General features: G+C 39.9%; 1 protein-coding gene across 3 annotated transcripts in view; it reads left to right on the top strand.

Moving 5' to 3' along the window:
• The window catches only part of STXBP6 (syntaxin binding protein 6), a 270,691-nt gene that overhangs the window by 202,383 nt on the left and 52,577 nt on the right, over window positions 1-15,731 (top strand). For all 3 annotated transcript variants that reach the window (XM_059914019.1, XM_059914016.1, XM_059914018.1), the window contains 2 exons: window positions 7,277-7,407; window positions 8,341-8,506. In XM_059914019.1, the coding sequence (XP_059770002.1) occupies window positions 7,363-7,407; window positions 8,341-8,506 (211 nt within the window). In that variant the 5' untranslated portion in view covers window positions 7,277-7,362. The remainder of the gene's footprint in view (window positions 1-7,276; window positions 7,408-8,340; window positions 8,507-15,731) is intronic.

Here is a 15,731-nt window from a genome sequence, read left to right as displayed (position 1 = left end):
GCCTTGACATCAAATTATATTGTAGATATTACAATTTGTTCTTCACCTTTCTTTTTTTTTTTGTTTATAAGAAATGACCACATAAAGTTATAAGATGATTCAATTTGAGTTTAATGTGTAAAGAAATGTTTGTGTTAGTGAAAATATAATATCTATGAAAAATGAGATGGTAGAGGTTGTGAGTCATCATTTTCTTTAAATGCTGATTATTTGTTTTCTTTAAAATAATGTCTTAGGACTGAGACTAGATGTTTTGTATTTGAGCAAAATTGATTTTCCTGTTTGGGACTATTGAGAAATGATACTGTGAATAATGAGATTGTAGGGGAAAGAGTGACTTTTAAAAAAAAAAAAAGCAGTCTCACAACCTTTGGACCTTGAAATGGAGGATCAGCCTCTTAATCCCTGGCAGAGTATGTGTTTTTCTGCCATTTTGCATCACGTGCAAGTAACTTGCATTTCTTTTTTTTAAGTTTTTTTTTTAAATTATTTATTTATTTATTTATTTATTTTTGGCTGTGTTGTGTCTTCGTTTCTGTGCGAGGGCTTTCTCTAGTTGAGGCAAGCGGAGGCCACTCTTCATCGCGGTGCGCGGGCCTCTCACTATCGCAGCCTCTCTTGTTGCGGAGCACAGGCTCCAGACGCGCAGGCTCAGTAGTTGTGGCTCACGGGCCTAGTTGCTCCGCGGCATGTGGGATCCTCCCAGACCAGGGCTCAAACCCGTGTCCCCTGCATTGGCAGGCAGACTCTCAACCACTGCGCCACCAGAGAAGCCCCTAACTTGCATTTCTGTCTTTCCTTTCTGATAACAGCCTTTGTCCCCTCTTCCACCAATTCCTAACTTGATACAAGACCGGGTTTGATCGACTAGATGGTACTGTGCTATTGGCTGGCTTCTCTGGTTTTGATTAAATAGAATTTTCTCACTGGGCAAAAGCAAGGCTGGTGATCTCCACTCTTTGACTATGGCTAAGTGTCTTATTTCTGTACAATGTTTCATGGCTGGACCATTTTTTAAAAGAACTCTTTATGCCATTAGTTCATGAGAAAGAGATGTTACACCACTTGAGTAATGATGGTAATGATATTCTAGACATAAGAGTTCCTAACACTGCTTCTTAACTATAGCTGAGATGTAGATAAGTCTACATGAACGCTGAAGAGAATGCATGCAGCCATGAAAACCACATTCTTTTTGTCAGAACTGGTAGCAGGAGGACCTGGATTCGGTTTGCCCCATGCTTCTGTCTTCCTCTGATGCCACCATAGAAAGCAGTGGGTTCCAGGAGTGAGTGAAAAGAAGCATTAGGCTTGGATAACCCCAAAACTTGACTTATCGAATTCCAATGCACATGGCTCAGTGGTCTCAGAGAAGCCATTTCCAGTTAAGCCTTTGATTACATCAAGGAGAACATCTATGTTGTGATAGTCTTTAACACCCAATAAAATGTGGCATTTGACATTGCAGCAAAAAGCTGTAGTGGAAAGAGCAGTAGACTGTAAGTTCATTGTTTAGGTCACAGTTTTTTTATTCATTTACAGTATTGCTTTGGCAAGTCAACTCTTTCTGTGCCCCAGTTTCATTGTCCATGAATATAACAGGGGATAATAGCAATAACCCTGCCTCTATAACAGAGATGTTGTCAAGTTCAAGAGAAAAAACCAGAAGCTGTATGTATTTAAAAGATTTTTTTTAATGTTAAATGTTTATGTCAATTTATAGGATTCTACATCACAACCTGATAGGAGATAGCTTAGAAGATCTTTGTGGGGATTTCTCCACATCTTCCGTGTTTTAGAACTAGATGGACATGATAACAATCTGGTTTTCATTCTTCACAAATATGTCAGAGAAACAAACGTTGAATATTTTACCCAGGCTTGAAATGAACCTGTTATGAAACGAACAGAGTTCAGTGAGAGAAATAACATGGTGGGGAACCTACTTGGGTACAGTAATCATAGAAGGTTTTTCAATGGAGTTGACATGTAAGCTGAAATCTGAATAGTGAGTAAGAGACAGCAATAAAACACACACACACACACACACACGATAAGGGCGTTTCTATGAGGCCAATAGCATTTGCCAAGGGTACAAAGAGGTTGCTGTTTCCCAGGAGCAAAAGATGACTGGAGCCTGGTGGACAAAAGGGAGAGTGGAATGAGATGAGAATGAAGAGGTACTCAAGGGCCAGATCATCTAGGGCTTTGCGGGTCATGGTAAGGGACTTGGTTTTTATTCTAAATGCTTTGGGATGCCATTGAGGATTTTTTTTTTCTCTTATTTTTATTGAAGTATAGTTGACATACAATATTATATTAGTTTCAGGTGTACAGTATAGTAATTCAGCATTTATATACATTACAAATTGATCACCACCATAAGTCTAATAACCATGTGTCACCATACAAATATATTATTCCCTATGCTATGCATTACATCCCCATGACTTATTTATTTTATAACTGGACTTTTTTGCCTCTCAGTCCCCTTCACCTATTTCACCCAACCCCTCTCTTTGCCTCCCCTCTGGCAACCACAAGTTTGTTCTCTGTATCCAAGAGTCTGTTTCTCTTCTGTTTTGATTGTTTATTTGTTTTGTTTTTAGATTCCACATATAAATGAATCACACAATATTTGTCTTTCTCTGTCTTACTTATTTGACTTATCATAATACCCTCTAGGTGAAACCATGTCGTCGCAAATGGCGAAAGTTCATTGTTTTTATGGCTGAGTAATATTCCACTGTATATGTATACCACATCTTATTTGTTTATTCATCTATTGATGAACACTTAGGCTGCTTCAGTATCTTGGCTATAGTAAATAGTATTGGAATGAACATAGAGGTGCATATATCTTCTCAAATTAGTGTTTTTGTTTTCTTTGGATAAATACCCAGAAGTGGAATTGCTGGATCATATGGTAGTTCTATTTTTAATTTTTTGAGGAACCTCCATCCTGTTCTCCATAGTGGTGGCACCATCTTACACTGGTGCCACCAACAGTTCCCTTTTCTGCATATCCTCGCCCACATTTGTTATTTGTTGTCTTTTTGATAATAGCCATTCTGACAGTGTGAAGTGATATCTCTTTGTGGTTTTGATTTGCATTTCTCTAATGATTAGTGATGTTGAACATCTTTTCATGCGTCTGTTGGCCATCTGTATGTCTTCCTTGGGAAAATATCTATTCAGGTCCTCTGCCCATTTTTTAATTGGATTGTTTGTTTTTTCTGATACTGAGTTGTATGAATTCTTTATATATTTTGAATAGTAACCCCTTATCAGATATATCATTGCAAATATATTTTCCCATTCAGTAGGTTACCTTTTCATTTTGTTGATGTAGTCCCATTTGTTTATTTTTGCTTCTGTTGCCCTTGCCTGAGGAAACAGATCCAAAAAAATATTGCTAAGACCAGTGTCAGAGAGTATACTGCCTGTGTTTTCGTCTAGGAGTTTTATGGTTTCAGGTCTTACATTTACGTCTTTAATTCATTTTGAGTTTATTTTTGTAAATGATGTAAGTTTTATTCTTTTGCATGTGGCTGCCCAGTTTTCCCATCACCATTTATTGAAGAGAATGTCTTTTCCCCACTGTACATTTTTAGATCCCTGTTGAAATTAATTGACCATATATGCATGGGTTTATTTCTGGGCTCTCTATTCTGTTCCATTGATCTTTGTGTCTGTTTTTGTGCCAGTACCATACAGTTTTTATTACTATAGCTTTGTAGTATAGTTTGAAATCAGGAAGCATGTTACCTCCAGCTTTGCTCTTCTTTCTCAAGATTATTTTGGCAAGGAGTTTTTAAAAGATGGTTCAGTCTTATGTATTTCAGTTTGAATAGCCAAGCTGGTCAGAAAGCCAGTTTGGGGAAAATCACAGACGTCCAGGTGAGGGCTAATGTTATAATTCCTGGAATGTGGCTGCTTCATGAAACCTCCCTGACTTTCCCCAACTCTACCTTGGTCCTTAAAGCACCCCCACATACACACCTCAGATGACTCCTAGGTCATTTATCCTGTTATGCTTTAATACTCTGTTGCATCATTCTTATCTCCTCCCCACCAAAGTTCTTGATTCAGGACCACTTTTTACTCAATATATGAATTGCCACAAAACTTCCTTCTATATCTTCCATCTAATAAATATGCCATAAATATTTGTTAAATGACTAAATACATAATTCAGTGGCTCTCAACAAAGTGCCTCAGAGTCAACTGGAGAGATTTAAAATATGGATGCCAGGGCCACACCCTCAGGGATTCTGATTGACGGTGTTTGGTGTTTTTGTTGTAAAACTCCCAGGTGATTTCGATGTGTGGGTCTGAGTGGAAAACCAGGGGATCGGGCTGATTCTGGGTGGTCTGCAGTATTACCTGGGAATATCATATCCCCTTTAAATGCCTATATATTTACCTTTTCCTCATGAATGATCAAGGCATGACAGAAATGCCCTGATTATCTCACCTTTAAAGTTATTCAAAATAATGAATATGGACTCTACCATATGGGGGTAGTTGGACATACAGCACTATGATATTACTGATTCAGATCATTTGGTTGCATTTTCCAGAGTGTGCTATCAATTAGCTTTCCTTGGGAAGGAGAAGGTAAATTGCTGTTTTTCACTGGACATCTGGAATTTGACTGACTTCTTTTTAACAGCTATGGACCCTAAAAACACCAAAAGAGGAAGGGGTTAAAACATGGCTCCTTCTAGCACAGAACTCAAAGTCTGGCAGTAGTGTGACTGTGCAAGTGTTTTGACCTTGGAAGGGGAAAGTCTTTATTTAATTCTATGTAGTGTGTATATAATAATATCATTTTAAGGCACCTGCTTCAAAATAGAAACTGGGATGTTGGAGATAATAACAATAAACAAAAATTAAAACCAAACCGGGCTCAGTGCCCAGGAAAACTATCAGATTCCAAGAACTAGGCAAGGAATAACTTAATAGAGGGAAAAAAGTCAGGAATGGATGAAGTTGTAACTGCCTCCGTTAAAAATGACCACTCTGCAGTGCGATTGCTGTTGAACAATTCCGTGGGGCATTTGTTGGGTGGGTGGAGTTCCTGCCCTTCTCATTTCAGTGACAAACTTCCAATGGAACTTGCCTTCCTAAAAGTGTCAGTCTCAAACATGCCAATAATTACAGCAATCTTGCATTATGTTTGAACTTTTATAATGCTATAAACTAGTTGGCAATAAATGGACCAGAAATAAAAATATGAGTTAACTGAAGTCAGAAGGAAAGCCTTCATGTTTCCCAGGATGCCTAAATGTCGTGTGATTTACATAAACAAAGGAGGAAATCCTCTTTGTGTGTTTAGGGGTGTGTGTCTAATACAGGAACCCATGTTTTCCTGTTATTGAAAAGCATTCTTTAATCTTTTAAGCACATTTTAGGACCCACATATATTCCAGGTGTGTTGTTTCTCTTGACATTAAAACAGCAGAGCAGGGCATGACTATCAGAGAAACCTATTAGAGCTTCCCTTTGTGTCATATAGACACATAAAATAAATGAATTAAATTAAGTGGATAGACAGCCCTGGGCAGACTGGTAATATTGTGTGAATTTAGTGAAGGGAATGGTTGTTCCTAATGGGACTTAAGCAGACTTATACATGGAGCTGTAGGCTAGACAGGCCATTTGTGAATGGAAGACTATAACATTTCCTTGATCGTGGGTGTTAAGGGGATGATGACTTTTTAACCATGAAAGTAAATGTAATTGGTGTGAAATGTTCATAAGCTTCCAGCCAAATATAACTGAATAATGGGCAGTAAACCTAAGCATTATTTGAAACTTTTAAAAAATGTTTGCTAAATTCTGGTTAGGAACAAAGGGAGAAGATTGTACTGAGATCCTAAAAACAGCCCAGTCCTGTACCATAGGGTTCTTACCAACCCTAAAGGCAGGGTGCCCACATTTCTTTCCCTTCTTGGTCACTGCTTTCACGACCCCAGACACTGAAGCTGTGATAAAACTCTGGTATGTGTGAAGGAGAGCCGTCTTACCACCAATCATGACTGGAATAGGTGTTTTCTGTCCTTCAGCCCGCAAGGATTCTTTTTGCCATCTGCTGAGCATTTGCATGGTTATTTGCAAGTGTGGGATCTGTGGGCTTATTTGAAACTAAGAAAGAATGTAGCACTGATGCACAGTCTTACTAGGATTGCATTCATTACAAGGAATGCTTTCCACTTTTCCTGGTTCCTTTAAGAGCATCGTTTCTATTTAAACTTAGAATTCTTAAAGCCAGAGCTCAGGAGGAGCTTTTAGGAAAACCCTTTTAAAATACTTAATTACCTCCCCTCCTTTGAGGCTCTAAGTCATGAAGTAAGCAGACAGAGAAATATTCAGAGTGACTCTCTCCTGGTGGCTGGTACTTGACCTGTGTCCGAGAGGTGACAATGTCCATCCTCAGCATGGAAAGGAGAACTGACTAAGGCCAGGAGGAGGAACTGTCCTGGCCCTACAGTTGTGGTGACCTCAGGAATTCATATGTGGAGAGGGGCAGGGGTTATAATCAGATGCAAAGTAGATACAAACTGACTATATTTTAAAGCCAAATAGTTGTTTTTTGTTTTTTTTTTTTGAGTGAAGTATTACTTCTTATCTTCTCACTGAAGCCTGGAATATTTACACTGGACTATAACATTAGAAATACACATTGCAGCTCCCTAGGGGAACCGGTAACCTGCACTTCCTTTAAAATGCAGCCTTTCCCAACTACCCCTACCTGATGCCTGTCAGCCCCATATGCTGCTTTCCCTGCTAGACATCATTGTGCATTTGTAGCCTCCATTAGAGGAGCTTGGTGTTAATTATTCCTGTCGTGTTCAATGTGAGTGGATGACGGCATAAATGAAGCTGCCCTTACAATTAAAATTATACTGTAACTGCTTGAGGGTGCACATTATAATTTCTATTTCTTTTGAGTTCACCTCTTACTAAAGGCACACATATGCATTCATTTTCATTTTCTTTCTCTGCTTCTCTTTCTTTCTCTCTGTACTTATCTCTCCCTCTCCCTCCCTCCCTCCCTCCCTCCCCCCTCTTCCTCCCCTCTGTACTCATACACATACACATGTATATGCACACATATGTATATTTATCTCTCTATATACACACACACAAAGATATATCAGTTTTTCTCTCTCTCTTATTGCACATACGTATGTAGGTATTAGGCACACCACTGAATGAGGACCTAAACCACCCTGCACCCCCACTAACCTGAGTGGTCTTTTCTTGGCAGTGACAAACAAGAAACCCACACAGGCATCCATTACGAAGGTCAAACAGTTTGAAGGCTCCACGTCGTTCGTGCGGAGATCACAGTGGATGCTTGAGCAGCTTCGCCAGGTTAATGGCATCGATCCTAATCGGGTGAGTGAACTGTCCAGTGCTGAGCGAAGGTGTTCTTTTCACACAGTGACTCTCTCATTGACCTTGGCAGGGTGATGGTTGTCTGAGTTATTTTTAACAAAACTATTTCTCTATTTCAGTTATGTGGCTAAGACTTTTTGATTCCTGTGCCCTTCTTATGGGAAATTATAAATCTTTTCATCATGTTTGATGGAGGCACCTAAGGGGATGAATACTGAAGAAGTGCTACTCCAGTAATATGTTTATTAGCCAAGTGCAAAGAGCAGAGTTCAGATAATCACATCTGTGATTATCAATATGAAAAACCATGTTCATCGAAGCTCCATTTATCTCCTAATGCCACCAGTGATGAGGATTATTTACCAAAAATCAAATAAATGAACTGCACCTTAAAAATGATGTATTAGGATTCCATTGGATTTAATAAGAGAAACATTTCATGGTAGAGTTATGTATTCCAAGTAAATTCCCTTTGCTCACACACTCACCATAAAATACATCAATAATGAGGAAAAAGAAAATGTAAAATGTAACTATATACTAAAATAGTAAGGGGTAATCTTTTCCTACCAAAGGTTAGGGACAAGATTAATACTGTTCAGTGCCAAGAACCTAAAGGAATCCTTTTTCGAGTAATTGGGAAGGCAATGTGTAATCTGAATTCTGACACAAGTTGATATGCAGTTAAGCTAAAGAGACTTCTGTGCTCTTACTTCCTGGGGACATCTAAAAATACCATGAGATTTGAGGTCTGCCTGATAAAGAGAGAAAGGTATACTCTCTGTGCACCTAGGTGCTAATAAAGATGAGTCTTGTGATTAGGACAAAAGTCTTTGAAAGGTGTTTTAGCCTTTATGAGTCTCTTAACGTGGTAAACTGGAAGCAGCAGTCTTTATAGCTTGAGATCAGTTGTTATTTCACTGTCTTTTCCAGGATTCTGCAGAATTTGATTTGTTGTTTGAAAATGCTTTTGACCAGTGGGTAGCCAGCACGGCCTCAGAAAAATGCACCTTCTTCCAGATCCTCCACCACACCTGCCAGCGCTACCTCACAGACAGGAAGCCAGAGTTTATTAACTGCCAGTCCAAAATCATGGGAGGTGAGTGGGCGTTTGTATGACTTTCCTCGTTCCGTTTCCTTAGACTCACTTTTACATTAAGAGTTAGGTGTTCAGCAGCATAATTAAAGACCAGAAAGAAAGAATCAAGACGCTCAGAGCTGGACCGCATGAGGACCCTTCTGGGAGTTCATTATATGCTAATCTAGACACAGTGGTATGTTTTCACTCTTATCCAAAAGCTGATCTTTTTAAAGGAATTAACTCCTTAGCTAAGATTATTTGTACTATGAGAACAAACCTGTCCCTTTATTAGAAAAACCTTTCCGTTTGGTTTCTTCGCGGAACACTCTTCTGGGTTGTTTTTTCCTAGTATTTCTCAAGATATTTTACAAATATTGATATGACCGTTCCTACAGATATAGTCCTTTTCTTTCAAATAGCACCTAGTCTCACATTTATTCCTTGAATGGCAGACAGAGCTGAAGTAGGATGAGTGCTATAAGCCAGCCTTAAGGAACGAGTACCAGCACTGGCAAGTTAATGAGAAACACTTAGAGGGTGCTTAGCACATTTCTTTTAGGTGGCATTTCTTTTTAGAGACTTGAAACTGTGCTAAAAATATAAAGCCTTGCCAGTCACTATGGGAGTTGAGGAAGAGTGTGTATATTATTGGTCTTTTCACTGACCTGTTCTCCTGGTTTTGAAAGCATCTTTTTAAAAATGTACCAACTTTGTCTTAACCAAATGTAAGTGAAGGTCACAATAGAGACATGACATCTTCCCCTTGGGCTGTATCTATCATATGAACATGAGGCAGAATCCATTGTTCTGTCCCAACAGCTGCTACGCACACTCTCATTTTGCCATTAGTCTGGTAGATATTGTGGGAGAAAACGCTGTCACTACTTCATTATTTGCCACTGAAGTGTTAGTGTGCCTCTTAAATAGGAAGTTGCTCACATCATATGAACCTTGAAAGGTCTCTCTTAGACGCTGATAAAGACTCTTGTGTTACCACTTCTCTGTTTAGTCCTAGAAAAATATGAGGTGATGAGTGCATATTTTCTTCAAAGTGGCTACATCCTATGGTACAAAAGTGAAAAAAATATTAGACATAGACGTTGAAAGGAAAGGAAATATCAAACACTAACCTCTTACTGTTTGGAAAACATAATGAGACTCTATCACATCTGTGCCACCAATGTTGTTCGGATGAATCCTGCTTTGAAAGTCCAGCCTTAACAGACTTGGCCAAAGGTTAAAGCACCCAGGCTGAGGACCACAGATGGTCACGTTTTCAGGGAATGGAAAATTGGCCAAGCAACCCCAGCTTTCCCTCATTCTTCCTTAGGATCTTCTCTAGTATCCTAGAATCACATTTGCTTCTTGATCTTAAGTTCCTGCTATGAAACATTTTCCCCGTCGGTATCAGTACGGTCAGTAGCTTGCCTGGCTGGCCCCTAAGCAGAGTCTCCTCTAAAAAAGAGTGTGACGTGTGGATTTGAAATTTCTGTTGCCCTTGGAGACAGGCTTTCTCTAGAGCACTCCAGTCCTCCAGCTTCCATCCTGGGAGCAGAGGGCATCAGAAGCAGAGGCAGTTCCATGGGGACGACTGCACTTCCTCAGAGTGGAAATATGAGGCGGAAGCAAGGGGGCACAGACTCACTCCACCGTCCCCATGAGGGAAACAAGCCGCCCCCTTCCTGCAAAGGTTAGGGAGAGCTCTGGGAACTCTCCCCTAAGGGACGGCGCTAGGTAGCCCTCTTCTCTGTTGTCTCTGAAGCTCTCCTTTCTTCTCTCAGAACAGGCCCTTTCATTCCTTCATTCACTCTTAGCTCATCATCCAACCACACAACAAGTAAGTACTAAGTACCTACCATGAGCTAGTCACTTTGTTACGTCCTCGATGTGGAGAATCATTCTATGTTTGGTCCCTTAATAGACCCTAATTGCCACTACCCAAACCCCAGACTGGCAGGTCCCTAACAGCCTTTCCATATGCATTACCCTCTCGAATATCCTCAGACCTTTCCACACATTCCCACCCAGCTGCTTCTGTCATTGGCCCAGTCTTTTGATGTCTTCCACTGCCCTATGAACCCCAAATTATGCTGAGTTGAGACAAGAGTCTATATATCCATTGTTAAATTGTTGGTATGTATAGTGCGTAAAACTAAAGATTGATTTCCTGTAGTAAGAAAAAGAATAAATTAATGAGACCAAGTGCCAGAATTGGCTCTGCCTTCTGTGACCTTAGATGTGTCTCTCATCTTCCTTAAACCTCAGTTTTCCCTGGTGTAACATATAGGGGTTAGACTAGATGATATCTACAATCTGTCAGGTCTGTCGTTTGAGAATCTGTAATTCATAAGTTATAGCTTTATTGTGTAGGTTAGTCACTTCTTAATTTAAGAATCAAATAAAAGATTTAGTGCTGTTAAATATCGCCCAGTTCTAGATTCCCAGGGAAGGCAAAAAAGTTTGAATTAGACACATTGTAATTTGTTGGCACCACATACATCCTTAATGAGTACAGCCTGTCTTATTTAAACAGTTGCCTATCCTTGATAACAGTTGTACCAACACACCCTAATTAATTAGCATGCTGATTAGTCTTCCTTTCTGCCAGTTATCACAATTCAGAGACTTAAAAAAATTGCGTAGTTTTCGGGTCACTACATTCTGACCCCTTTAACTTTTAGGGTACCTACCCCATCTTCAGCAAATGAGATTTGTTCCAAATTTCACAAAATCTTTTGGTTTGTCCTTACGGTATGGGCCATAAGTGCTAGACACAATTGTTTTCCATGCTGTGAAATGTGATAGATTTTGTAGTTTTAGAGAACTGATGCTGCGGTTGGTGTGCTGTCCTCCATCAGGTTCTGTACATATGTTATCTCCTTTAGTTTTTACAGCAGCCTTTGGAAATACAATTTATCATCTCCATTTTACTGAGAAGGAAATAGGATCAGAGAGGTAATTAAACAGCTTGCCAAGGATCGTATAGCCTTTGTCCTCAAGTGGCAGGGCTGAGATTGAAACACAGGCCCTCACCACTCTAAACCATAGTCCTTGGGGTCACTGAGTGGCACACTCCAGGGAACACCATTGATACTGTCTTTGGTATGAATGGTGCCCCCTGGAGTTGTGCAGGAATTTTGGGATATATTTTAGCCAGCACATTCCTAGATATTAAAAAAGGGAGGGGCTTCCCTGGTGGCGCAGTGGTTGAGAATCTGCCTGCTAATGCAGGGGACACGGGTTCAAGCCCTGGTCTGGGAAGATCCCACATGCTGCAGAGCAGCTAGGTCCATGAGCCACAAGTACTGAGCCTGCGTGTCTGGAGCCTGTGCTCCGCAACAAGAGAGGCCGCAATAGTGAGAGGCCCGCGCACCGCGATGAAGAGTGGCCCCCGCTTGCCACAACTAGAGAAAGCCCTCGCACAGAAACGAAGACCCAACACAGCCATAAATAAATAAATAAATAAATAAGTAAATTTAAAAAAAAAAAAAAAAAAGGGAGCTAAGAGGAGAGGGCCAGAGATTATGAGCAGTTTTAACTCTTTTCCTACTTTTATTGAGGTATATGATTAAGATAATATGATGAAATCATCCGGGACCTTTAAAATCATTTTGCTTTTTGTTTTTTCTTTGTTTTTGTTCATAAGAATTTCAATATATTAAAGAGATGAAAGTGAGGCTATTTTAGTCAATGGGGAAGATGCTGGAGCCCTGGCCACTCACCAGACCTCTTAGATATTTTGTTTCTGATCTAACCCCCGTCATTGGGAAAACTGAAGCCCAGTAATTTTGAAGGACTTTTGAAGGACAAATCTGCTTGATTCCCACTGAACCACAGTTTCTTTAATACCAGTTCAAATAGGATTATCATTTAAGCATCTAGGTGGCGCCCCACCTATTCCATATGGCCAGGTTTTTCTTCTTGGGGAAAGTCAGTTACACAGAAATAAATTCTTCGGATTGCTTGAAATTCTCTCCTCCAAACATGATATTTCCTTATCTCCAGAGGATAGACTGGGGAGCTTTGATCTTCTGGTGCTGGTTACAGGATCCAGGAGACATGGCCAAAGTCTACAGTTGTGAAGACCCCCATAAATTGAAAGAGAGCGGGACGCTCTAAGCAGGTGTGAAGCTGAAAGCGTTGGTTTCTTCTGCCTTAGTCAGCATCTCTTCAGCCATCTTCTCTTCTCTGGATTGTTGGAGGACTTTGTCCTCAAGCCTCGGTCATTCCTGACCTCCACCCTACCTCTCTCGTAGTTCATTCGAGGTCAGTCACCTTTAGAAATAGAAAGCCATTCATTCAGTTGCTGGGTCCCTAAGCTACCAAGTAACCTGCAGAGAAGGAAGGCAGAGGTGTGGAGCAGTCTGGCTGCTGGAATATCACAGAGCATCAGGAGCGACAGGGCCCTGAAGGTGAAGTCTTGGGTTCATATAGGTCATATTTACTTTTTCTAAGATGGTAGTTTTTTTCTGTCTATAGTAAGCAGAGATGATGATATAAATGATATACTGTTATATGTGTGATAACACATTTGTACTACAAAGATGCCTTGAAGGAGTTAATCACACATGTAGAACTTCAGACTCTAGAAGAGAGACTTGCTTTCAACTAATTTATTTCAAGAGAAACATGGTCTGCCCCAAGTGGTAGCATCAGTTTACTTATAATGGACCTGTCATATTAAGTCAAGGTCCCAAGGGGGACTTTGTTTTGCTTTCTTCATGCTTCTTAACAAAATGTGAGCAAATCCCTCATAGTTCCCCATTGCTATTTTATTTACACTGACCTTCTGTAGTGATTACTGTCGGCCTATTATTTTTATGCCTAATTCTGTGAACTAAGGAAATCTTTAATGGTGTTGGCAACTTCTGTGTTAGAACCACAGAATAAATGCTTTGAAACCTATTTTCTTTTTTAGTAAGTGCGGTAAATTATTTGCAGGGAAAAAAAGTAATTTATTCCTCAAGGCAAGGTTCTGTTTAACCTGAAGCATGTCCTAGCATTTTTCTTGAATTCTGAGTCCAAACACCCTTGGCTACCTCATTCAATTACCTCTCACTCTTTCATCTGTTCTATGTGGGTCATCCTTTAGGGGGGGCCCCACCTAGATTGTTTGAACCCAGTTGGTTCCATAAGCATTTACTCAGCACCATCTGTCTGACAGGTACTGAGATACCTGCCAACATCCAACAACCAAGTAGGCACCTTTGCCAACTTTACTTATGTTCCTGGAGGGACATCAGATGTAAACAGATATGAAACAATATGATACACCAAGGTGATGGCTGAGCTGCATTTTAAGGGATGGTTAACAGTTGACAGACATACAAGGGCAGGATGAAATGAGTTCTCTCTTATTGCAACAGTTAATCTAGACAGTTTCATTTCAACGTTATCTATATTCAGAATTTGGAACGTGGCAGATTGTTTTTCCACAAAACAGGCTATTTTGCAGTGCCATGTATTTTTATCATCATCAAAGGGTATTTCTTAAGCATTGTCTGTCTATGTGCAGACCTTCAGATGATGATATAAAGCCCAGACTTCTGAGCTCTTTTAGAATTACAGGGACACAGATGTCTCTCTGATGTCTGCTTCATAGCAGGCTGGCCCTCATTTGCCCCTGCTGATTGGTATGCTGAAGAAGAACCAGATTGCTTTACTTCGGATTCCCCTGGGGTGGTACAGAATCTCAGGATTCAGACTGTGACTTTGTATTGTACTTTTCTCCCAAACAATGCAGGGGCATATCCCTGGGCAAGGTGTGCGAATATTTCACCTTGTGAGTGCCCCAGGCATGGGCATGTGTAAGGTGAGGTAACAGATAGGTGACACAAAGAGCACATGTATGCAGCCTAACAGGGCTCTTACAAAAAAAAAAAAAAAAAAGTGATCAATATGGTTTTCAATCCAAATGTATTAATATACTGCTCTAGTAGAATCTATAACATTTGCCATAATTTTTTTTACAGTTCTTCCTCGCGTTTTAATGTTTTCTGTCATTGAATAATGGCTTTGTGGGATGTGAACTTCACTCTCTTACACGTGCTCCGACCACAGTCATATCACAAAGAGTTGCTTATTTCTCAAGAATAAATTCATGTGTAATTTTGCCCCTACCCCTCAAACTTCAGCATACTCGGGGATGCGTGCAGACATACGCTGGTGATTATAATTCACATACCAAGTTAAATCGTATTAAAACCACCGTATTGTTGCTTCTTGATGACATGTAGATGGGGAGCAGGCCGGGCTGCTTAGCTGATGCACTGTTATGAGAGGGTCAGGAAGTGTTTCTCATAGTTCTTTAGATCTAGAGGAATCTATGTCATAGTTCCTCCAGTGAGTTTTTGTTACCCTTGAGGAAATAACAAAGTAGCAAACTTCAGTTATCCCGTACCATGAATACAAACAAGGAAAGTGGTTTCTGAGAACTTGCCTGAGGTCCCACAGCTAAATAAGGGCTGGAGCTAGTACCTGGGTCAAGGCCTCTCACTTTCCCCATCCATTCAGTGGGGACCAGGACTTCCAAGTTGCCTCAATAAGCACAGGTCTTCTTTTCCTTGTATTGATTCAGTCAAGCAGAAGAGGAGATAACTCCAATTGAACAAGATATTTATGAGGCTCAAATTAAAAATTCTGTTTGAAAGTTCTCTCTAGATGTCTGTTAATGATATTAATTGTATACACATGCAGACTTACCCACCACTCTCCCATCACTCCGTCCTCTTCATAGCAGCCCATACCATCCTTTCCTAGACAGCATGATATTTTATTTAAGACTTGCTTTATAGAAACTTCTTGGAGACAGTAAGAAATTAAGAATAGAAACCAAAAATTATGCATCAATAAAAATAATGGTACAAATATTTAAACTATACAATTGGAAAAGCCCAGTTTGGGGGATTTTTTTGCTTTGGTTATTGGAATCCCACCAGTGTAACTACTACGTCAAACACAAGTTTGATATATACTGTGCTACACAAAGTACTAACAACCATCTGACATTGGCTGAGCGCTCTTAGGAGCAAGACATTCTAGCAGAAGCTATGAGGTGTTTCTTGATCTGAATCTTTTATGTATGTATGTTTAAAATTTAGGATGACATTACCAATCGTTATGTTGGGCATTTTGTGTGCTTTCTCATATTTTCTGATAGTCGTTCTATTCAATACTTCATCTTATTCCCAAAAGGTGAATTAAAAGCAGATGCTTTTATTTTCAGTAAGAAAATTGGAGTAAC

The sequence above is a fragment of the Balaenoptera ricei genome, chromosome 2 (genome assembly GCF_028023285.1).
Source record: "Balaenoptera ricei isolate mBalRic1 chromosome 2, mBalRic1.hap2, whole genome shotgun sequence".
Lineage (NCBI taxonomy): Eukaryota > Metazoa > Chordata > Mammalia > Artiodactyla > Balaenopteridae > Balaenoptera > Balaenoptera ricei.
This window is presented reverse-complemented; position numbering and strand designations above follow the sequence as displayed.